Genomic DNA, 24,391 nt, shown 5'->3' on the forward strand with positions numbered 1-24,391 from the left:
CTCGGCCCTGCCTCCTGCTCTCCCCTCATTGGATCAATGGCTGTGACTGACAGTAGTGGGAGCCAATGGCTCCCGCTGCACTTTCAGCCAATAAGGAGGAAGAGACCTGGGACAGGCACTGCTCTCGTGCACATAGCTGGATCAAGATGGAGCTCAGATAAGTATTGGCGGGGGGCTGCTGCACACAGAAGGTTTTTCGCTGTCATACATAGAATGCATGAAGGTAACAAACCTTGAGCCTTAATCACTTTAACCTCTCAATCACCAGGCATATTTACTGTACTATGTAGCCAGCAGGTGCTACCTACAGCCTCTGAAAACCACACCCAATTTTTGTAGCAGCGCGTTGTGTGAGCCACACTTTTTTTTATCTAGTATTAGGGCCCAAGTTATGATCTTATACACAGGCCCACTGGTTTCATAAAATGCCACTGGTTGCATCATAGAGATAGCTGCTGCACATTGTCCATCTTTAAGCCTGAAAGTACCCATTGGCTTCTACAGAAGGAAGCCAGGAACTTCCATGCAGGCTATGCTGCAGTGGATATTTAAATGCCCCATCTATGCAGCTGAGTTATATTAACCAAATAATCAGGCTCACAGAGATTCCTGGAGGCATGGTTGAGAAGCCTACGGGCACCTGACCGGTTATCAGTTGGCCCCCACCTTTGAACCTGTCATGTCTTTGGTGGCTTCCCAGCAATGGCAAGGGGAATCTCTGTAAGCCTAAGCTGCAGACAAGAATTGGGCATTGGCTCATTCCTGAACATGATGGTGCAACAGCTTCCGCAGTTTTCTGACGGGCCCTTCTGTGCAGCTGGGATGCAATATGTGGAGGATGGCTGCCACAAATGCATGTAATGTAGGCAGTGCAATATGTAGGTGGAGCTTTGTGTAGGTGTGGCTTGAGTGTGGGTGGGGACACATGGGGCCCCATGATCTCCTATTGCCCGGGGGCCCAATGAGTTGTCAGTCTGCCCGTCTTCTAATGATTATTAAAATCCAATTGCAGTAAAATGATGGATATTGTCCAGGAGTCCTGTAATCTGATTTTAGAAAGTGATTGTGGTAATTGTTATTATACTTAAATTACTATACAGCTTGAGCAATTATACAGAGCATATTTATAAAGTAATGAATCTGGCATTAACCAAACATTTACTGCAAGTGAATCTTCCTGGTACATATGTTTTAAATGTCAGTAATTGATTCACCACCAATGAAAGCTACATTTATTGCTTTATAGATATGCCTTTCAAAATGGTACACAGGGATAGAAATCCCTCTGGTTCAGCAGGGACCAGACAAATTTTGTCCTGTATGTAGACTCCCTGTTCATCAGAAGCTGATTGTTAGATCGATGTCTGTCAAACAGGCCTGCTGGAAAACTTTGTTCGATCAGAAGCTTGTAGCCAACCTGCTGCAGCACTGATCAGTGTATTCCCTGCTGTCTGAATACAATGTCACAGCTGGGGGGATTCCTGCCTCTACATCCTTTGTGTGGATACAGGAATCTGTCTGGTTTTCTTTTTCAGTCCACTGGCTGAATGAAAAAAGAAAAACTGACAGTGTGTATCCAGCCTAAGTAACGAAGTTGGAGTTTTCATTTAAGGTGAACATTGTAATTATTAATATGAAGTATATACAGTATAAAGTGTACTAACAATAAAGGATATGTTATTCCACAATCAGCGTAGCACTGCTCCCAACATGTGTTATAAAAATAACAGTCCTGTATGCTGGAAAATTTCTGCTATATAAGCCAAAACTAAATTTAAACAATATAACTAAAAAAAAAAATCAACATCCATATATGTGATATTTCCACATGTAATAGCGATACACTTTATATACTTTTAACACAAGCTATCTGCTACTGTATATGTATATTCTGTGAAAGTCTTTGTAATGTGTATGTATTCTGTGACAGTTTATTACATCACTCTTTCTTGAGCACTTTCATTGATCACCCTTGTGTCCTCCACCCCACACACCAACTGCTCACCTTCTTTTTTGACCTATAAATTATAATAGGTCAAACTGCACCTTCCGCTGTACATTTGGGGCTATATATATGTCCACTTGATCCTCTCTCTCCATCGGATACCACACTTCTCCTTTGTGTCCTCAGTATCTGCGATCCTCTTCCTCACTCCCAGTTTATATGGACATATAAACTACACAACTTTTTATTTTTGTAAAGGGTAAACCTAAACAAAAGACAAATACATCCTCATAGCACATTTCTGTTAAAAATAAAAAAACTGCACTCACATGGCTCTGTGCATTTAACTGGCACACCACAGATAAAACACATACACTGGCTCTATTTATGCCTGTGGGGCCAGGCTTCAAAAACACAATGCCGATTCTGTCCTATACACCTGACATCATCAGCTCCACCCCTTACGTGTTACGTCAATCACATGGCTTCATCAGAGGGATTATGTGTTTTGTGTAAGCAGCAGCTCAATTGAACAGAAACACAGAAAAAGAGAGGAGAGTTATTTCGATTGCACAGGAGTCTATGTATATATCGTGATAAAGGATATGTAGAATGCAACATTCAAGAAAGTTCTTTCTTTCATGAATATTAGCAAGGATACAGACACAACACAGACTCAGTACACAGTATATGTCCAATCTATATATATGCACCTGTGTGTCTTCCACGCATGAGCATGCATCCATATGTACTGTATACCAGGGGTCTCCAAATTTTTCAAAGGGCAAGTTTGTTGTTCTTCAGAATTTAGGGGGCCAGATTGTAGTCAGAGGGTGTATAAAATGTCCAAGGCATCAGTTTGAACATGACCTCATGGTTGGTGGTCAGTAGGAGGAGGAGTAGTACACCATCATTGGTATCAAGTGTCATTGGGAGGAATAGTGCGTCACATCATTGGGAGGAATAGTGCATCATATCATTGGGAGGAATAGTGCGTCATATCATATCGTCAGCTCATCCACTCCCTCATCATATCGCGACTCGACTACTGCAACTCCCTCCTCACTGGCCTGCCTCGCCGCTGGCTATCCCCGCTTCAGTCCATCCTGAATACGGCTGCCAGACTCATTCACCTTTCCAACCGCTCCGTTTCCGCCACCCCCCTCTGCCAATCCCTCCACTGGCTTCCGATTGCGCAACGGATCAAATTCAAAATCCTAACGCTGACATACAAAGCTGTCCACCATACTGCCCCGAACTACATCACTGACCTAATATCCAAGTACCGCCCAGCACGCACACTCCGCTCCTCACAAGACCTCCTTCTCTCTAGTTCCCTGGTCTCCTCCTCCCATGCCCGCCTCCAGGACTTCTCCAGGGTGTCACCCATCCTCTGGAACTCCCTGCCCCAACCCATCAGATTATCACCTACTCTCCTCTCCTTTAGGCGCACCCTGAAAACCCATCTCTTCAGGGAAGCCTACCCCGCCCCCTGCTAACTTGCCGACCTCCTCCACTCTTCCTACCACTCCATCCCCCACAGCTATCTCCTCCTGTGCCACCATCCCCTCCCTCCTAGATTGTAAGCTTGAAAGAGCAGGGCCCTCGATCCCCTCATGTTTTGCATTGTATTGGTATTGTTCTGTCACATGTTCTGTCCCCTTTGTAATGTACAGCGCTGAGCGAACTATTGGCGCTTTATAAATACTGTATAATAATAATAATAATAATATCATTGGGAGGAATAGTGCCCAAAGGGCCAGATAAAGGCTAGCAAATGGCCCAATCCAGCCCTTGGGCTGCAGTTTGGAGACCCCTGCTCTATATCGTAGGCCAGTGGTTCCCAACCTCAGTCCTCAAGTACCCCCAACAGTCAATCATGTTTTCAGGGTTTCCTTAACCTTGCATAGGTGCTTTAAATCAATTTCAATGGTTTGGTATTAATGACAGCTATTTTATCTAAGGGAAACAAACAAGGGCAGTTGGGGGTGCTTGAGGTCTATTGCAGGAAACCATTGTCCTAGGCCATTCCTTCCACCATCCTTTTAGCAGTTTCATTTTCCCATTGATAACCAGGTTACAAGCAGTCATTGGAGGAGTTTTGGACTGGCTGATCCGATAATATCTTTGATGTTTCATTATTTAAAATAATCAGTACATTCTCTAGGGGTAGTTAGCTGATCCCAGCACTGTTCACTTAGGGGACATATGCAAGGCCTAAGCAGCATTTCCCAAAATACTCTTGCACCCCCTTCCTGAGCGTATAATATAGATCAGCTTCACAGAAGGGAAGACAGCTTTAAGGCTTGAAAAGGTCCATAGTAGAGATGACAGGGAGTATAAACAACAGGGGTGGGTTTACCTACAAGGGGAGTGTCCCAGAGTCCAGCATGCAAAGTACTCCACCCTTGCACCACCAAGCTACCCCCTGAGGAGGAATCACCATTGTAAAAGCCTTGTAACTAAATACTGATCCATCCATAGAGGATACAGGTGACCATTTCTCCAGTAATTGATACTACTCCTACTTGTTTCCCGCCAAGCTATGTATATGCCTCTAAATTTCTATTGCATGGTACCACTCTACCTGGGCAGGGTTGCCACTTAACCCCAGTAAATACTAAAGTCAAAATTCACAGAGTTCACACTCCACCTATGGGAATATCTAGTGAAAGGACAGGGTAACTAAAGTAGGTCACATCTATGCAAAGCAATCAATCTTCTGATAGTCCCTCCCCTGTCACTATTTTTCTCTTGGTGTCAGGAAAACTCGTCATAAGTGACTCATGCTGATAGCAGAGGAATGAGGCAGTGGACAGAACTGACACTCAGTGCTCCGGATTGAGACAAGTAAACACCGTAGAAGGATATGCTTTGTTCATATTTCCTGTCTGTGGCTTACAACCACTTTGAAGCAAATACATTTGGGTTGATTTACTAAAGGCAAACAGACTGTGCACCATATAAGGTGCAGTTGCACTCTGCAAGTGCAATTGCTCCAGAACTTTGTAAATGAGATGAAGATTCACTTTGCAAGGAATACTCAATCATGTGCAAGGAAAATTGAAGAAAGGCACTTGTGCTTGCACATGATTGGATGATGGAAGCCAGAAGAGCATCTGCTCATTTAGCAAGCTTTGGAGCAACTGCTCTTGCAGAGTGCAACTGCACTTTAAAAAGTTTACAGTCTATTTGCCTTTAGTAAATCAACCCCGATGTGTTCTAATTAACTAAAAAAGAGTAGGATTGTTGAAAAAAATAATAGCTACTCGTATGTTTAAGCCACCAATGTTTTATAGTTTATTGGCCATTTAACCATTCCTACAGTATAAAAGATGTATGTGACGTGGAAGGAACAGAATACATCTTCTACAATTTTTTTACCGTTTTTGTTACAAAGAAGATTTTGGCAACTGTTGAAAAAAACAATTTTGAATATTGTGTAACAGGTTTTAAACACATAATGTGATGTGTCATTCTACTATACGTGATTATGAGGAAGGAGGATGGGTTGGTTTCACAGAAATGGTGGTGTGGGTGCAGTATCAGTGTGTCACTGTCTCTGGCTTAGATAATTAATCCTTCTACTGAACCTTTGGTCAATTTCCAGACATTATAAGTCACGTGACCCGATAATAAAATAAACTGTGACAGAGACTGTTTACTCAGGGATTAGATCATTCCTACTACATATCAATATTCTGTCAAACATTAATTGCTTTTTTGTCCTCCTTGTTCTAAGAGATTAGGAGGATTACAGTTTACCGATCAAGACAGGTGCGGTTATTTTAAACCTGATACCGAAAGTCTACAAATTTTGTTCTTTTTTTATTGTGGACATCTCAGCTTAGATATACATTAAACAGATTATCTAATGTGTGTTAATGTTTTTTGTTCATTCACTTCCATTAAGTTTATGAAAATGCCAAAATTGAAGGAGAAGTGACACATACAGCTTTCCGCTCTGAACTATGCCAAATCTAAATAACCTATGGGTTACATACCTACAGATTTGCAATACCAAAGTACTTTACAAAGTGACCTGACTAAAGTTCCCCTTGTTTTGTTTGTTGGAAGATGTTGGGGAATCTTGCAGAACTTTTTTTTTCTTGTGTAAATGTTATATTAGAAACAAAAAACATTGTTTTGTGTTAAAGTGATTGTAAAAGTATTATTATTATTTAAAAAATAAAAAAAACATGTTATGCTTACCTGTTCTGTGCAATGATTTTGTTCAGATCAGCCCTGGTCCTCCTCTTCTGGAATACCCTGCCAGCATTCTGGGCTCCACCACTTTTTTGTGTGCTGCCATAGGATACCGCTTCCTTTGGTGGCACAGGTGCAGGTTCGATGCAGAGCCACACTCTGTGTCCATTGACACACACACAGTGTGGCTCAGCCCTGCCCCCTGCTCTCTTGTCAGTGGATTTAATTGACAGCAGCAGGAGCCAATGGTTCCTCTGCTCTCATTGAGTCCAGTGAGGAGGATGAGAGAGAAACGCTGCTGCTCTCAGGGCACAGAGCCGGATTGAGATTGGGCTCCGGAAAGTATTTGGGGAGGTGCTGACATAAGAATGTGCAGGGTACACATTAACCACTTCCTGTCTGGCCCATGTACATAAACGGCCATATGGGAGCAGTGCAGGAGCTGGTTGCCGTTCATAAATGATGCCCGCATTTTTAGCCTGTGCGTGCTCCCCGGGAGCGCGCAGCACCACGACCCAGTGCCTGCTGTGTCTTCTGGAACTCTGTGTGAGGTCCCGATCATGTGATCACTGATTGGCCAATCAGTGATCACATGAATAGTAGTAAGCAAGATGTCACTTCTGACATAATTGCTTACTACTTGTGAAATCTGTGAATGATCACAGAGGTCACATGGTACAAGGCTATTCACAGCTCACACAGTATTTCTCAATGGCTGCAAGAATGCAGTCAGAGAGAAGGAGAAAGTATTGCTTTTACAGCCTTTATGGGTGTAAAAGCAATCAGTGTAAAGAAAAAAAAATATTCATCACCCCCCACAAGTAGTACAGTGTCACTATGGTGACACTGTACTGCTAGGGTGACAGTATGTAAAAAAAAACCACATAAATAATAATATAAAAAAAAAATAAAAATGTAAAAAGAAATTGGCTATAAACTAATTTGGGTTATTTTTTTTTACTATAAAGATAGCTGAATACATTTTGGCCAAGATTTAGGAAGAACGATTATTTATTTGCAAAATTTTATAAGAAACACTTTTTTTCAAAATTTTTGGACTTTTCATTTATATAGCAAAAAAAAAAAAAAAATCCCAGTGGTGAATAAATACCACCAAAATAAAGTTTTATCTGCCTCAAAAAAAATGCTAAAAAATTCATATGGGTACAGTGTTGCATGACCGCGCTATTGTCATTCAAAGTGTGATAGCGCTGAAAGCTGAAAATTGGCCTGGATAGGAAGGGGGTAAAAGTGTCCGGGCTTGAAGTGGTTAAGATACAAACCTTCAGCTTTGGCAACCACATTAATTGTATAATTACATGGGAGAAGCCACATTTTCTTATCACATACATAGGCTCTGCTTTACAGTGCTACACAATAGTAATACTTTACTGCTCTTTTTACCAGTGGGCCAACCTATTAAAAATAATATCTGACATTATTATCTCAGACTTTAGAGCAGAACTCCACTATGCAGCAATCAATATGTTTGTCTGTTGCAGCTTACTGCCTTTATTTTAACATCTGTCTGGTGTTTTCTACCTTAACCATTTCCATACCGGGCACTTTTACCCCCTTCCATTTTTCAGGTTTCAGCGCTCTCACACTTTGAATGACAATTGCGCGGTCATACAACACTGTACCCAAACTAAAAGTTTATCATTTTCTTCACACAACTAGAGCTTTCATTTGGTGGTATTTAATCACCGCTGGGGTTTTTATTTTTTGCTAAATTAACAAAAAAAGACCAAAAATTTAGAAAAAAAACCCCACGTTTTTCTTTGTTTCTGTTATAAAAGTTTGCAAATAAATAATTGTTCTTCATAAATTTAGGCCGAGATGTATTCTGCTACATGTCTTCGGTGAAAATAACCCAAATTAGGATGTATTTTTTAGTTTGTAGGAAAGTTATAGAGTTCACAATCTATGGGATAGATCTGAATATTGATCAATCCTGAAGTACTGATGGCCAATCTGATTTCTTGAGGTCCAAGAATGTCAGAACAGTACAGATATCCCCCAAATGACCCCTTTTTGCAAAGTAGACAGTCCAATGTACTTCATAAGAGGCATGGCGAGTTTTTTGAAGTTGTATTTTTTTGTCATAATTTTTCGGAAAATGAAAAAAATAATTTTCACTATTTTTGTTTTACATACTGTCACCAGTGCAGTACAGCATCATCATATAACTGGCATTATGGTGATCAGGGACACTGACTGGTGACAGTATGAAAAAAAAAAAATATATATATATTTTTTTAATTTTTTTTTAATTTTTTATTATTTTTAATTTTTTATTAATTTCTTTTTCTTTTTTTTAAGATTTTTTTTTCATATTTCGCTATGTCCAAAGTAGTACAATGTTACCATAGTAACATTGTACTACTTTGGGGAAGTGATCAGTATTTTGTTTTTTTTTTTTACACAATTTGCTTATAGCAAAGAATTACTTTGCTACAAGCAAGCATTTACCTGAATGACATCGATTCATTCAGGGTTTTTTTTTTTTGTGCTTAGCTGTGATTTGGCCACAGCTAATCACATGACATGTGCATGTGATTGCTGTGACCATTCACAGCTAGACACTAGTATACAATGGATGGCATGAATGAAGCCATCCATTGTATACAACTGTCATGTGACCTGCTGTGATTGGTCACAGCAGGTCACATGGTACCGGCAACGGTTGCCGGTACTCAGATCTGTCATCGGCCGTGTCCGAGGTACACGGCCGGTGACAGATCGCGCAGCTGCATGGATCTGCAATCACGAAAACTGAGCATGCTCGGGAGGACATCATATGGCGTCCACCCAGAAATCTACAGCATTTTGCTGGCCGCCAAATGGCTATTGGCCGGGCGGCTATTGGTTAAACACTTTACTACCGCCATATGTTCATAAACAGTAGAGTGGAGGACATATTTTTCTAGAGCACAATTTTAAAACAGGCACTTTGTTTACTACTTGTGCATACCTGGTATGTAAACAATGCCCAGAAGCTGCCATTGGACATTTCAGATCGCAGGTAAAATGCACAGAGCCAACCAGAGCAACTTTGTGAATTGTGATCGCCGTGATGACTAGCCACTTGCCGTCCGCCCTATAGCAGAAATACTGTTACAGGGCGGCACGGGTGTGCAAAATCATGTATATATACGTGACTTTGCAGTTCCGGGTAGATAGTGCACACCCTACCCGCTGCGCCATTCATGGCCTTGGATGTCAATCACCAGGTCCTGGCTGGTGATTACTCACCGGCACCCGATGATCTCCGGGTAATACCAACAGGGGGAGAGAACTGTATGTAAACAATACAGTTCTCTCCCCCGTCAGCTCCAGCACACTGCTTTGTATGGCTCTGCATAGCAGAGCCATACAAAGCAGTGTGCTTAGAGTGAAGCACACACACAGCACATAATGTGAAACAGCTCACAGCACACAGTTAACGTTTTGAGCACCCCAGATGTTAACCCCTTCCTGCCCAGTGCCATTAGTACAGTGTCGGTGCTTTTAATTGGCACTGATCACTGTATTGGTGTCACTGGGGATGTCAATGACACCAAGTCAGTTCCCCCTGGTGTAAGAATGCCTGCCGCAGTCCTGCTATAAGTCGCTGATCGCTGCCATTACTAGTAAAAAAAAAATTACAGTATCTAAACCGCCATTTGCAAACGCTATAACTTTCACGCAAACCAATTAATTTATACATATTGGGATTTGTTTTTAGCAAAGACATGTAGCAGAATACATTTTGGCCTAAATTTATGATGAAATTTGATTTTCATTTTTACTAGATATGTTTAATAGCAAAAAGTGAAAAATATTGTTTTTTTTTCAAAATTTAAATTTTTTTTAATAGCGCAAAAATAAAAACCGCACAGGTGAACAAATACCACCAAAAGAAATCTCTATTTGTGGGGAAAAAGGGCGTAAATTTCATCTGGGTGCGGCGTTGCATGACCGTGCAATTGTCAGTTAAAGTAACACAACGTCGTATCGCAAAAAATGGCTTGGTCAGGAAGGGGAGTAAATCCTGGTCAGGAGGGGGAGTGGCTAGTTACAGCGGTCACAGATATAGACATTACTATTGTTTACATTTTAGAGCCTTCCCCTTCCTCTCACAATGGAGGATGGGGGAGGAGGTAGATTCATTGAATGAAGGGATTGTAGGCAGCAGCAGATTCAAGGTGGGGGGGGTCCTCATTTATTTTATTGTGGGATTTATTGCCCTTTCACCCCTACTCCTTTTTCTCCTCTGAGTGAGAGCTATGCACCTTAATTTCATCCTATCTCTGTTTTTAAAGAATGTTACTCCAACATTTCACATTCCTGATCTGTGTCTGCTGTACCATGTACTTGTGTTAGGAAGTATCCAGTTCTCTTTGTATTTCTTCCTTTCTGTGAAATACCTGGTGATTCTGCCAGTCCCCATGCTTTCCTATTTCAAACTGACCACCCTAGGCATGAGAGCACATTCATCTTGTAGTAGGAAATCTTGGATGGTTTGTATACAAATGTACACATTTAATACAAAATATGGAAGAATAACAATATGGAAGATAGAACCCCATATAAAAGTGAAAGTCATATCAAAATTACTTTCTAATATTAATGTATGGAGCATGTACAGCAGTTCTGCATATTTGCTTTCTATTTTTTCTTTATTTAAAGCATTTCTAAGTTTTAAACTTTTTTTTAACTACCTGTTCCCCCTCCCGCACCTCTAAACATTTATTTTACCCTCCAGATCGATTCCAGCACTGTGCCTGGCAGCAGGTTTTCTCCCTTCACTGGTCTTACAGGGACTCAGACAGCTGTCAGTCAAATCCTGTGAGAAGGGAGCAGAGGCAGGACTGAACCATGCTGTGTGTGTCTATGGACACACACAGCCTGGCTTGGGAATATGCCCACATGAGTCCCCTCTTAGCACACATTTACCATGGGGAGATCCACAGGGAGAAGAAGTGGGGACCACTAAAGAAGCGATAATGGGGCGCTCTATGCAAAACCATTGCACAGAGCAGGTAAATATAAACCTCTTTTTTAATATAATAATTAAAAAAACTAAGCTTTAGTATCACTTTAATAAGATAATGGCTAAAAAAATCATTCATTAATTTTTTTTTGTTTTATCCCTTTTCATGTGTCTTTAGGACTAGTCTGAACTAGTCTTACCTGCTATGCTGAAAAATGCCTGTTTGTGTTGTGCGTAGAATTCAGTAGCTCAAGCCCCAATTTATGATACACTCACATTGGGCACGGTTCAACTGAACTGTGCCCAGGTTAATTTGTCCCCCTACCCACTGGTCTGCTCATTACACACACTGGGCTATAAACACGTGTTCCCAGGCTCACTTACATCACCAACTAAACCAAAGTAATCCCTGCTTCTGTGCTCAGTGATCTATGAAGAGTCCTGTGCTCTGGTACAGTCTGCGCATACATTGAAGTGAACTGTACTGGACCACAAGTGAACTGTGTCTAGGACCATTTTTCCCAAGTGGTCCCAGGTATGGTACACAACCATTTCTGGGCACGGTTCAGAGCACTGATACTATGCAAACGAACTGGACCAAGGGGGTGAACCATGCCCAGGCTTAGTTAAAACTGCCAGTGTGAGTGCAAGCTTTACCTAAAAATGCCTTCTCCACCTCCCTCCCGCTTTGTATAATACAAAGTTTCAATCAGAGTGAGGAAGTCTGAAAGCAAACGGCTTCTGCTGTGCTATCTATTTAGAAAACCTAACAAATATATGTAAAACATTGGTTTAAAAATATATTTATTTTGAAAAATACAGCTTCAAAGTCTTAATTGTGGATGCAGGTATCTTTGCAGCCACATGGTCAGCTCATGCAAGGTAGTTATTATTTAAATAAAGCACATGCAGGTACTCAGGGTCTGCATGCCAGTTTGTACATCACAGCAGATGTGTACATCCTAGCATGAAAATGCTGCTTCTGAATAGGCAGACTCTTAGAAAGTGTTGTCATCCTAGGAGCAGAAGTTGAAGGGAAAGCTTTTACTAGCAGGATCATCAGATAAAAATAAAGGAAAATTGATCCTGTAAACAAATATCAATAGATTGACCACAGCTATGGGAAGGTAGGTTGTGCTCAATCTAAGTTATTTTTATGTTTGCATGCATTTGAACAAATCAACCGATGTACAGTTAAAGCTACAGTTTTTCTTATCATTATTGAAGCAATAGAATGGGTTCCCATTTTCTGCCTGGGTTCTACCAACAGATCATGTTTATTCTTGAACTCTGCATATTTCAGCAGATGGAAAGTTGTCTGTGCCCAATGTTACTGACTATGGCTCATTGATTACCTGTATGTCATTCAGATATTGCTGGCAGTAGTTTATTTTGGATAGACCCACACTGAGAAGACCTTTGTCAAAAGGGAATGCCACTTACTATATGATCAAAACAATTATTCTAACTTGGATAACTTAACACAGAGCTCAAGGTGGAAAGATAATATTAACTTCCCAGTTACCACCATCAAAAGCATTTAACTCCACAATTGGAGAGGCATTTAGGATGGGCCATCCTTAGGCATGTGTGGAAATATGTGTCATGTACTGATCTGCATGTCAATCTGTATCACATACTGTAGTGTCATTGTTTTCTTCTGGATCATTTAAATCAATGGCTACAATGTCTGCTGCCTTGGAACTGGTTAGATATTTATTGGGGATGTCTGGGAGTTTAGTGTCTGGAGATGCTTTAGCAAGCGAGAAATGAAAACTCTTTACGGTGATCAGGGGTATGATCGGCACTTCCATCTTGAATGAAAATCTTTGGAAGAGCTGTGCTACAGCAAACACCAGTATGACCAACTGCAACAACTTTAATTCATTGCTGGCCATGCCTTTTAAGTTCATTAGTATACTGAGGGGGAATGGCGGTCCAGTTAACCACTTTCCTGTAATAGATCTTATGGACTAGTTGTATTTCTGATTGTAAGTTTGCTATTTTTTCAAAAGTCATTCTAGGTTTTCATTTTGGAACATTGGAAATGAAAGAAAATATCTGAAAGTTGAACTGCCTTTTTATCCACGGCAACCAATTAAATCACTGCATTCATTTCGATGGAGGTTTGAAAATAAAGGGAAGTATCTGATGGGTTTCCAGGATTCAACGAACAGTTGTTGCAGAGAGTTGAATAATGAGATATTTCTTGTTTTAGTGGTAAAACACCAATGAGATATTAATTGAAATAAAACATGATGTTTGCTATTCCTGACCCCTCCTTCTGAAAATGCTATTTGCGTAGATGTCATTTTGATACTATGGCTTCAATTCTGTCAGTCATGGAAATGGAATACTATAGGTATGTAAGTTGAAAGTTCACATTTTTTTCTGATTTTCCTGACCTGCAAATTCAATTCTGGTTCCTCTCCTCTTGTCATAATCAAATTGGAGTAAGAAGGGAAGTAGGAGTAGAGGGAGTAGGAAGTGGCTTGCTTGACTTTTTTCTTTTTTGTTTGAACAGCCCTTGTTTGGGGAAGAGTGAGCAGCGATCATGACTTTTAATTTTTGATGCTGCCTGCCCTTCCCGACATATTTATTTCATTATAGTCAGGGCACTGGAGACATAGCTGCAGAGGGAAAACCAATTTCTATAGGATGCCTTCCCTTCCAAAACACAGTGGGAAGGGCAAACAGAAGTAAAAGAAAGGGGGAAACTATAAAGCTAGAGGAAGGAAAGGCAGCAAAATTTAAATGTAGAATGCTATGTCATAGACTGCCCGCACTTCCTCAAATCTTTCTTTGGTATTCGAACATATGAGAGTGGCAGTCTGGAGGCTGATATCTGCTGTCTGGTTGTGCTATGTCTGTGGCAGGTTGCAGAGGAATCAGACCACTTGTAGTCCCTTGCATTTGATGAGTTGTTGGACATAACTGGAATAATAGTTACATGCACAGCCTCTGCGCTATTTTCTAACACACTTTATTTATTTACATATTTACAGTTTTTAAGTACTTTTTATTTAACAAAGAATTTTAAATGTATTTCCTTGTAAGCCCTTCCCTGGCTTGGTCTAGCAGACACTGGCAGAGACAGTAATGTAAACTGGATAAAAATAACTGGGAAGAGGAGCACAATTGGAATTTTGGGGGCTATCACATTTGATGGGAGACTCATTTCAATCCCATATAGTCCCCTTAGGCCTTTTTCAGCATGTCTTTCTCCAGGGACAACAGGGGAAGGACAGGAAGCAGCATAAACTAACCATACAATCCTATGCCCATAGGCTGCCCATCCTTTCCCAGAGTGAAGCCTTAAAACGTAAAGCAGCACTCCCCAACACCCACCCCACTATTTTCAATTTCATTAAACATTATATGGAAAGCCACACAAAGAGGCCTTTGTCAAAAGGGAAAGCCAGTGACTGTGATTGAGAAAATCTAACATGAGTAATGTGACACTCAGCTCAAGTTGGACGGGTAACATTAACTTTCCAGCTATCACTATCCAAAGCAATAAACTTCACAATGGGAGAGGCATTTAGGATGGGCCATCCTTGAGTATGTGTGAGAATATCTGTCATATTAATGATCTGCATGGCAATCCTTATCACACACTGTAGTGTCAGAGCAAAGAGCAAAGGTTTTACATTTTATCTAACCGGGAAATCCGCGATGGGAAGTCTTTTCTTTCATTAGAGACAACTGTAGCGTATTTGTTGCTTTAAATTTTTATATTTTTTTTTCTCTGGTTCAATTAAATCAATCTCTACAATGTCCACCGCTTTGGAACTGTCTGGATTTTTAATGGGGATGGTTGGGAGTTTACTTTCTGGAGTTGCTTTAGCAGGCGAGAGATGGAAGGTCTCCACGGCGAGCGGCAATGTGATCACCGCAATTTTCTATTATGAGAATCTATGGAAGACTTGTGCTACGCAGAGCACCGGTGTGAGCAACTGCAAGAACTTTGATTCACTGCTGGCATTGTCTTGTAAGTTAAAAAAGCATACCGAGAGGGAAAGTCTACTTAACCACTTTCCTATACCAGTTCTTATGGAATATTTGCATTTTTGAGTTTAGGTTTGTTTTTTTGTTTTATATTTGTTTGTTTTTTACTGTCATTCTAGGTTTTCACTTTGGTACTTAATGAATGAAAAGATCTCTAAGCTGAACTGCCTGATTAAAAACATGAAAGCATTAAAATAACCAAGTTCATTCCTCTGCAGATTTGAAAATAAAGAGAAGAATCTGATTGGTTTCTAGGACTTTCAGTTCTTCTTGAGGATGGTTTGATTAGCAAGGTCTATTGTGTATTAGGGGTAAGACACAAATGGGATGTTAATTGAAGCAAAACATGAAGTTTGATATTTATGGCCCCCTCCTTCTGAAAATGCTATTTGTCTGAATTACATATACCAGAATAAGCATGTACATCAGGAGTCCAGATTTTTCTTTGACTCTTCTGATTTGCAAATGTGTTTACGGTTCAGTGATTCAGAAAATTAGAGACAACCAGTTGACTAGCCCTATCAGAAAGATCTGAGAAACTGTACCCACTATCATGGGATATCTACAGATCATGGGGCTCCATATGAAAATTTTGTTGGGGCCCGTTGACATCCTTCCTACTGTCATTGATTTTAACATAAGGTATGTCAAAATCAAGAACAAGTAGCTGTAGAGCTGTCAGCATAGTCAGTTCTCTGTTAGGAGCTGGTGCTGTGGACAGGAGCAGGTAAGAGGGGGAATCACCACATTGAATTAAATTTAAATATAAAATGTACAGACTAGTGTTCAGAATGGGGCAACGTGGGATATTAAAGGTACCATGTACATAATTTGGCAGTTTGAAATGGGGACTGTGTACTATGACATACCAAGTGAGATGGTGCAGATTAAGGATTGTACAGTGCAGAATAATGAATTAGGTGGTGTTGTATATACCGTGTACAACAAGGCCTGTAGGATGAGGCAGTGTGAAATAGTGAATGTGCAGCATGGCATATGAAATTAAGTGGCGCATACAGTGAAGGAAATAAGTATTTGATCCCCTGCTGATTTGCCCACTCACAAAGAAATGATCAGTCTCAAGATCGAATGGTAGGTGTATTGTAACATTGAGAGACAGAATAGCAACACAAAATTCAAAATAAATGCATGTCTAACAAATTATGCACTGATTTGCATGTTCCTGAGGGAAATAAGTATTTGATCCCCTATCATTCAGCAGTATTTCTGGCTACCAGGTGTCTTTCATACAGGTAACAAGCTGAGATTAGAAGCAGTCTCTTAAAGGGAGTGCAGCTAATCTCATTTTGTTATCTGTATAAAAGACACCTGTCCACAGGAGCAATAAAACAATCAGATTCCAAACTCTCCACCATGGCAAAGGCCAAAGAGCTGTCCAAGGATGTCAGGGACAAGATTGTAGACCTACACAAGGCTGGACTGGGCTACCAAACTACCGCCAAGCAGCTTGGTGACAACAGTTGGTGCAATCATTTGCAAATGGAAGAAACACAAAACAACTGTCAACCTCCCTAGTCTGGTACACCATGCAAGATCACATCTCGTGGAGTGTCAATGATCATGAGAACAGTGAGGAATCATCCCAGAACTACACGTGAGGATCTTGTCAATGATCTCCAGGCAGCTGGGACCACAGTCACCAAGAAAACAATTGGTAACTCACTACGCCAACAAGGATTGAAATCCTGCAGTGCCCGCAAGGTCCCTCTGCTCAAGAAAGCACATGTCCAGGCCCGTCTGAAGTTTGCCACTGAACATCTGAATGATGCAGAGGAGGACTGGTTGAAAGATGAGATCAAAATCAAGCTCTTTGGCATCAACTCAACTCATTGTGTTTGAAGGAGGAGGAATGCTGCCTATGACCCCAAGAACACCATCCTAACTGTCAAACATAGTGGTAGAAACATTCTGCTTTGGGGGTGTTTTTCTGCTAAGGGGATAGGGCAACTGCACCACATCAAAGGAATGATGGACGAGGCAATGTACCATCAAATCTTGGGTGAGAACCTTCTTCCCTCAGCCAGGGCATTGAAAATGGGTCGTGAATGGGTGTTCCAGCATGACAATGACCCAAAACACACGATCATGGAAACAAAGGAGTGGCTCAAGAAGAAGCACATTAAGGTCCTGGAGTGGCCTAGCCAGTCTCCAGACCTTAATCCGATTGAAAGTCTGTGGAGGGAGCTGAAAGTTCGAGTTGCCAAACGTCAACCACTAAACCTTAATAACTTGGAGAGGATCTGCCAAGAGAAGTGGGCCAAAATCCCTCCTGAAATGTGTGCAAACCTGGTGGCCAACTACAGGAAATGTCTGACCTCTGTGATTGCCAACAAGGGATTTGCCACCAAGTACTAAGTCATGTTTTGTGAAGGGGATCAATTACTTATTTCCCTCATGAACATGCAAATCAGTGCATGATTTGTTAGACATGCATTTCTTTTTAATTTTTTGTTTTTTGGTAGCCCCCAAATTTCCAGCCTGCACATTCCCTGTCCTGCAAAACCTTAAACTGGATGCTATAATGTACATTCCCTATTCCACACTGTCCTACTCCATGTGTCATGCTGCATGCCCATACTTTACATTAAGGATAAAGGTCTGGTATGTATTTTTAGGGTTTTTGTGTCAGGTGCCCCATTAACATATATACAAGACCCTGATCTAGGATAAGAGACTAGTATAGATAAAGGGAACCATGGTCGCCTTGTTTACAAACAGAATGAGGCAGCCAGGAACTGTCATTTGCTGGCAATTTAGATAGCATTTTTATTTCTTTGTAAACGTCAGTTTTGTTGTAGTACTTTGTGTACATTGAACATATGCATCACTTTAGAGGAAGGTTAAGGGCATCTCTCAGGCATGTTATTAAAAGTGGTTGTAAACCCCCTACACATGCCCAGTGAAGTGCCTGGTTTCAGGTGATACACAGATGAAACAAATCCTCCTAAATAAGTTGTACTTGTTTATCACACACACCTGATGTCACACACTGCACGGCATAGAACTGAGTGTAATCTGAGACCTGAGTGAAGGAACACACCCTCTCTACACAATTTCATAAGTCATCTGTCAGAAATAGGTATCCACTTCCAGATAAAAAAAACTGCAATGACAAGGTGGGTGGAAGGGAGAGGAGGATGAGCGGAACTTCCCATTTTAAGTGACATTCCTCTTTAACTCATGACAATTATGAGAAACCTGTCATGACAGAAATATAGAGGCTACCTCTGTTTATCTAAAAATGGAGGTTGCTTGGCTATCATGTGAACCCATGGCAGGAATTCAGAATCCAAAATCCATCTTGTACTGGTCTCATTTTTCGAATTTTGATTGCTTGTTTTGGTTAACTTAAAAATTAGCCTATAAGAAAAAAAGAACTACTTATTGGATATAATTAAAGCTTAACTCTAGGATAATAAAAAATCCACCCTTGCAGTGAGGTCCCACATGCTGCAAGAGTTAATTGCTTGTTATGTCTAGGGAATTGTAGAACAGCCTCTTTCACTTACCTAATTCCTTACTCTGTCCTGGCTCCAGTGCCCTCATTCTGTGCCTCATGTTCCAGCCACAACTTACTGGTTGCAGTGCTGGAGGTAGCTTTCTGAACCATGGGGTAAAATAAGTATTTATATCTCAATCCTCTGCCTGCTAGACTAAATGAGCATTTAACACTTGCAGTGCAGGAGGGCCCCAATGTAAGAGTAGATTTTTTTTATTTTCCAATGTTGCTCCATAAAATTTATCAAGAAACAAATAATGTATGGGTAATACTTGTAATATGCAGAGAAAAAAACATATCTACAGGACCCTCAGCAACATATCCGGGTAGAAGTAGAGGAGAAGAGACTTTGAAGTACCAAGGGACTTGGAAATACTAAATAGGGGCTTTATGGCTTATGAATATAAAATTCCATAGTTTCCTGAAAATTTACTAGGTTGTCCAGTAAACTACATCTCACGCTTAAACTATAGCTTTTTTTTTAAAAGGCAACATATGCTTAAAACAATATGGGTTCTGCCATTGCTGATGACTTTATGATGACTTTGAAAATTTTAGTTACCTATTTTACTGATCTTCTGGTTTTAATATTTTCATTGACTTCGAACAAGTATACAAGTGCAGACTCCCACTATTTGCTCTTGTGTGTACAAATGGTGGGTTTGACATCGAACTATGTCTTCCCCCAGTCCACCTAGTACTGATCCTTCGGTCAGAGCTACTTATTAACCTCCCTGGCGGTATTCCCAAGTGTAGCTCGGGGTAAAGTTTCAGCACCAAAAGCGGTAACCCAGAGCTACACTGGGGCTTACCATGCGGCGCTGCTCCGGGATCTGTTCTTCTCTTACCGTGTCCTGCTCTCCCGCAATGTCCCTCCTGCAGTATCCCCTGTAATGTCCTCCGACATGCCGACATCTGTCTTCCAAGTTCCGTTCCCTGCGACGTCAGGACGTACGGGGATGAAACGGCGGGAAATTTGAAAATGACAAAAAGTGACATTCACTAAATTCACTAAAATCACATAGTAAAACATTACTGTATCAAAGCATTTCACATACATTTTGTCCCGAGTGCTTTGTCCTGTGCCCTGCCTGCATTTTTACTGTTCTTTCTGCCTGGAAACTGAGAAATGTCCATGGCGTCCAAAAAGCGTCCCTTTAGGTCAAAAGTGGTTTTAGACCAGCTAGAGAACAGCGATAGTAAATCAGAACTACTTGCAGAATTGAGTGATAATGATACGTGGGGGAAATTCGTCATCAGACACTGAAAACGATTTTGCGACTTTGCTCAGTGATGTGCGAACTTGGTGCTATATTTCAAATTTCAGTGTTTTTGGTTTGATTATATTATTGAATTAAATTTATTATTATATTATTATTTTTTATGATTATTTACTAAATTATAATTTATGATTTCGTGTTTCAAATTTTAACATAGCCGGGATGTTTACTAGACTCTTGTTCGGACAGATTTCAGTGAGTTATTCCTAAAAATTACAGCCTACAATAAAAAAAATACATATTTCCATGCAAAAAAATTTACCTCTTTGAGCACAGAAATATGGACATAATCAGACCGCTAGGGAGGTTAAAGTAAGGTGTGACAGGCTGGAGAATTTGTACTTTATTGAATTTTAATGTTTGGACAGTATTATTTTAGTTGTATATGTAACTTATATGTGTGCAGCTTCCAGTTTTAAATATTTTGAGTGTGGATTTTTCACCTTTTTATTGTATATCATAGTTACATAGTTAGTCTGGCAGAAAAAAGACAAAAGTCCATCCAATTCAACTCTCTCTCTCTCTCTCTCTCTCTCTCTCTCTCTCTCTCTCTCTCTCTATATATATATATATATATATATATATATATATATACAGTCAGGTCCATAAATATTGGGACATCAACACAATTCTAACATTTTTGGCTCTGTACACCACCACAATGGATTTGAAATGAAATGAACAAGGTGTGCTTTAACTGCAGACTGTCAGCTTTAATTTGAGGGTATTTACATCCAAATCAGGTGAACGGTGTAGGAATTACAACAGTTTGCATATGTGCCTCCCACTTGTTAAGGGACCAAAACTAATGGGACAGAATAATAATCATAAATCAAACTTTCACTTTTTAATACTTGGTTGCAAATCCTTTGCAGTCAATTACAGCCTGAAGTCTGGAACGCATAGACATCACCAGACGCTGGGTTTCATCCCTGGTGATGCTCTGCCAGGCCTCTACTGCAACTGTCTTCAGTTCCTGCTTGTTCTTGGGGCATTTTCCCTTCAGTTTTGTCTTCAGCAAGTGAAATGCATGCTCAATCGGATTCAGGTCAGGTGATTGACTTGGCCATTGCATAACATTCCACTTCTTTCCCTTAAAAAACTCTTTGGTTGCTTTTGCAGTATGCTTTGGGTCATTGTCCATCTGCACTGTGAAGTGGCGTCCAATGAGTTCTGAAGCATTTGGCTGAATATGAGCAGATAATATTGCCCGAAACACTTCAGAATTCATCCTGCTGCTTTTGTCAGCAGTCACATCATCAATAAACACAAGAGAAGCAGTTCCATTGGCAGCCATACATGCCCACGCCATGACACTACCAACACCATGCTTCACTGATGAGGTGGTATGCTTAGGATCATGAGCAGTTCCTTTCCTTCTCCATACTCTTCTCTTCCCATCACTCTGGTACAAGTTGATCTTGGTCTCATCTGTCCATAGGATGTTGTTCCAGAACTGTGAAGGCTTTTTAGCTGTCGTTTGGCAAACTCTAATCTTGCCTTCCTGTTTTTGAGGCTCACCAATGGTTTACATCTTGTGGTGAACCCTCTGTATTCACTCTGGTGAAGTCTTCTCTTGATTGTTGATCTGGCCAACTGTTGTGAAGGGTGTTTTCTTCACCAGGGAAAGAATTCTTCAGTCATCCACCACAGTTGTTTTCCGTGGTCTTCCGGGTCTTTTGGTGTTGCTGAGCTCACCGGTGCATTCCTTCTTTTTAAGAATGTTCCAAACAGTTGTTTTGGCCACGCCTAATGTTTTTGCTATCTCTCTGATGGGTTTGTTTTGTTTTTCAGCCTAATGATGGCTTGCTTCACTGATAGTGACAGCTCTTTGGATCTCATTTTCAGAGTTGACAGCAACAGATTCCAAATGCAAATAGCACACTTGAAATGATCTCTGGACCTTTTATCTGCTCATTGTAATTGGGATAATGAGGGAATAACACACACCTGGCCATGGAACAGCTGAGAAGCCAATTGTTCCATTACTTTTGGTCCCTTAACAAGTGGGAGGCACATATGCAAACTGTTGTAATTCCTACACCGTTGTAAATACCCTCAAATTAAAGCTGACAGTCTGCAGTTAAAGAACATCTTGTTCGTTTCATTTCAAATCCATTGTGGTGGTGTATAGAGCCAAAAATGTTAGAATTGAGTCGATGTCCCAATATTTATGGACCTGACTGTATATATAAAGTTATAATCCTATACCCACAGTTGATCCAGAGGTAGGCAAAAAACCCAGCAAAGCATGATCCAATTTGCTCCTGCATGGGAAAAAGTTCCTTCCTGATCCCCCGAGAGGCAATTCTATTCTATATTCCCTGGATCAACTTTACCTATAAATGTTAGTAACCAGTTATATTCTGTATATCCAAGAAAGAATCCAGGCCTTTTTTAAAGCAATCCACTGAGCTGGCCAGAACCAACTCTTGAGTCTTTTCCACATTTTCACAGCTCTTACTGTGAAGAAACCTTTCCGCGTTTGGAGATTAAATTTATTTTCCTCCAGATGTAAAAAGTGCCCCCTTGTCCTCTATGATGACCTCAAGGTGATTAACTGTACACCGAGTTCACTATATGAACCACTTATGTATTTATACATGTTGATCATATCCCCCCTTAATCTCCTCTTCTCAAGAAAGAATACATTCAGTTCCTCTAATCTTTCCTCATAGCTGAGCTCCTCCATGCCTCTTATCAGTTTGGTTGCCCTTCTCTGTACTTTCTCCAGTTCTTTTTGTGAATTGGTGCCCAAAACTGAACTGCATATTCCAGATGAGGTGTTACTAATGATTTGTACAGGGGTAATATGATATCTCTCTCTCTGCAGTCTATACCTCTTTTAATACAATAAATGATTTTGCTCACTTTGGAAACCGCAGCTTGCCATTGCATGCCATTATTAAGCTTGTGGTCTACCAGAACTCCCAGATTCTTCTCCACCATTGATTCCCCCAGTTGTACTCCCCCTAGTATATATGATGCGTGCATATTCTTAGCCCCCAAGTGCATAAACTTATATTTATCTACATTAAACCTAATTTGCAATATAGTTGCCCAATTAAACATTGCAGTGCAATATCATCTTTAAGATTTTGTCCTCTTCAGGTCAGTAGATAGTCTTGGGTGTAATAAAGCCCATGACAGGGGAAGCCCAATGCCAGAAATCAAACATGGTTCTATTACTTCACGCATTAATTTTGCCTTTCTGGAATACACCCAACTCCCCCACTAAACTCCACTCACCCTATATAAGGGAAGAGTTAAAATGTCACTTCTTGCAAAGAGGACCAAAATCAAAGGGAAACAAGTTAACCCTTTTTACATACAAAAGATCTGACTTTACATGCTTTATGCTTGTTCCAGGCCAGTGAATTAGAAAATATTGAAACAAAGCCAATCAGCATTTTTACCAATAGCCTACATATTTCTTTCACTTGGGTGATTATGCAGACAATCCTCATTGCAAGCTGTCATCAGAATGCTTTCTATTAACTTGTAAGCTTGACTAGCTCACCTCATCCAAGCTTGCACATAGTTTTAAAGGGAAGGGATGAAACAAAGAGCCAGATTTTCATCTTGGTTATCATTGGACATCAATTGCAATTGAAACAGAGTTTGTAACCTGTCTGATTACTGGCCTTCACAAGGAGCAACCTGGCTGCATGCGCAGAATACACTCAAAAACATGAGATGTTTGCCTGTTGCAACTGAAAACTACAGGATCATGTGATGGTCAGCTTATGTCTTTGGATGCCTTTAGCTTTAGAAATAGTCCATTCCCGAAAACTGCTACATCAAAAACTAAAGTTCATTATTCATAACCAAAAGGGCTAAACTATATTTTACATGTGAGTAGTGGAAGCATAGACATTCTGGTGGGTACAGGCATTAAGTTTGCGGTAGTCCATAAAAAATTGGAGATTTCCATCTTTCTTTCATACCAGGACCACAGTGGCAGCCCAGGGACTGTGTCTTTCCTGTATCACCCCGCTCTTTAGCATGTTGTAGAGTGGATCCTTGGCCTTCTGGCACAGTGCTAGGAAATGTGTTTGTACTGTTCCTGAATGGGTGGCGTATCCTCTGTGTGAAATGGGTGGTCAATAGCGAATGCCATCAATAGTGAATCTGTAGTCTTCCAGGCTTGTGGCAAATACTAGCGTGCTTCTCCAGTAGCTGATGGAGTAGTCTTTGTTATGGCAGAGGGAAGTCTTAGAAAGGTATGTCCATCTGATCCAGCAGTAACATGTATTGGGCCTCGTCCAATGACATCATGGCTGCCTGTAGGGAAGCGCAAACCGATTCCACCCTGGGTTGAGCTTCTGAGATGCAGTGAGGAAGCACCATGTAGAGATCCTCTACAGTGGCATAGCCAGGGAGTGATATTGGGGTTGTCTCCATTTTAATGAGCTGTACCAAGACTTTTCTTCTGTGAACTGTAGACAAGGTACAGC

At 40.7% G+C, this 24,391-nt stretch overlaps 1 protein-coding gene across 2 annotated transcripts in view; it reads left to right on the plus strand.

Moving 5' to 3' along the window:
• Positions 1-24,391, plus strand: part of LOC149467021 (claudin-15-like) — a 75,687-nt gene that overhangs the window by 7,834 nt on the left and 43,462 nt on the right. Inside the window, exon 1 of one of the 2 annotated variants that reach the window (XM_089672356.1) lies at positions 14,791-15,117. The exons of the other annotated variant lie outside the window; for it this stretch is intronic. Coding sequence (XP_089528482.1) covers positions 14,901-15,117 — 217 coding nt within the window. The 5' untranslated portion in view covers positions 14,791-14,900. Of the gene's footprint in view, positions 1-14,790; positions 15,118-24,391 lie in introns of those variants that run through there. 2 annotated transcript variants of the gene reach the window in all.

The sequence above is a fragment of the Staurois parvus genome, unplaced genomic scaffold (genome assembly GCF_062004578.1).
Source record: "Staurois parvus isolate SC_StPar_1 unplaced genomic scaffold, SC_StPar_1.0 ptg000126l, whole genome shotgun sequence".
Lineage (NCBI taxonomy): Eukaryota > Metazoa > Chordata > Amphibia > Anura > Ranidae > Staurois > Staurois parvus.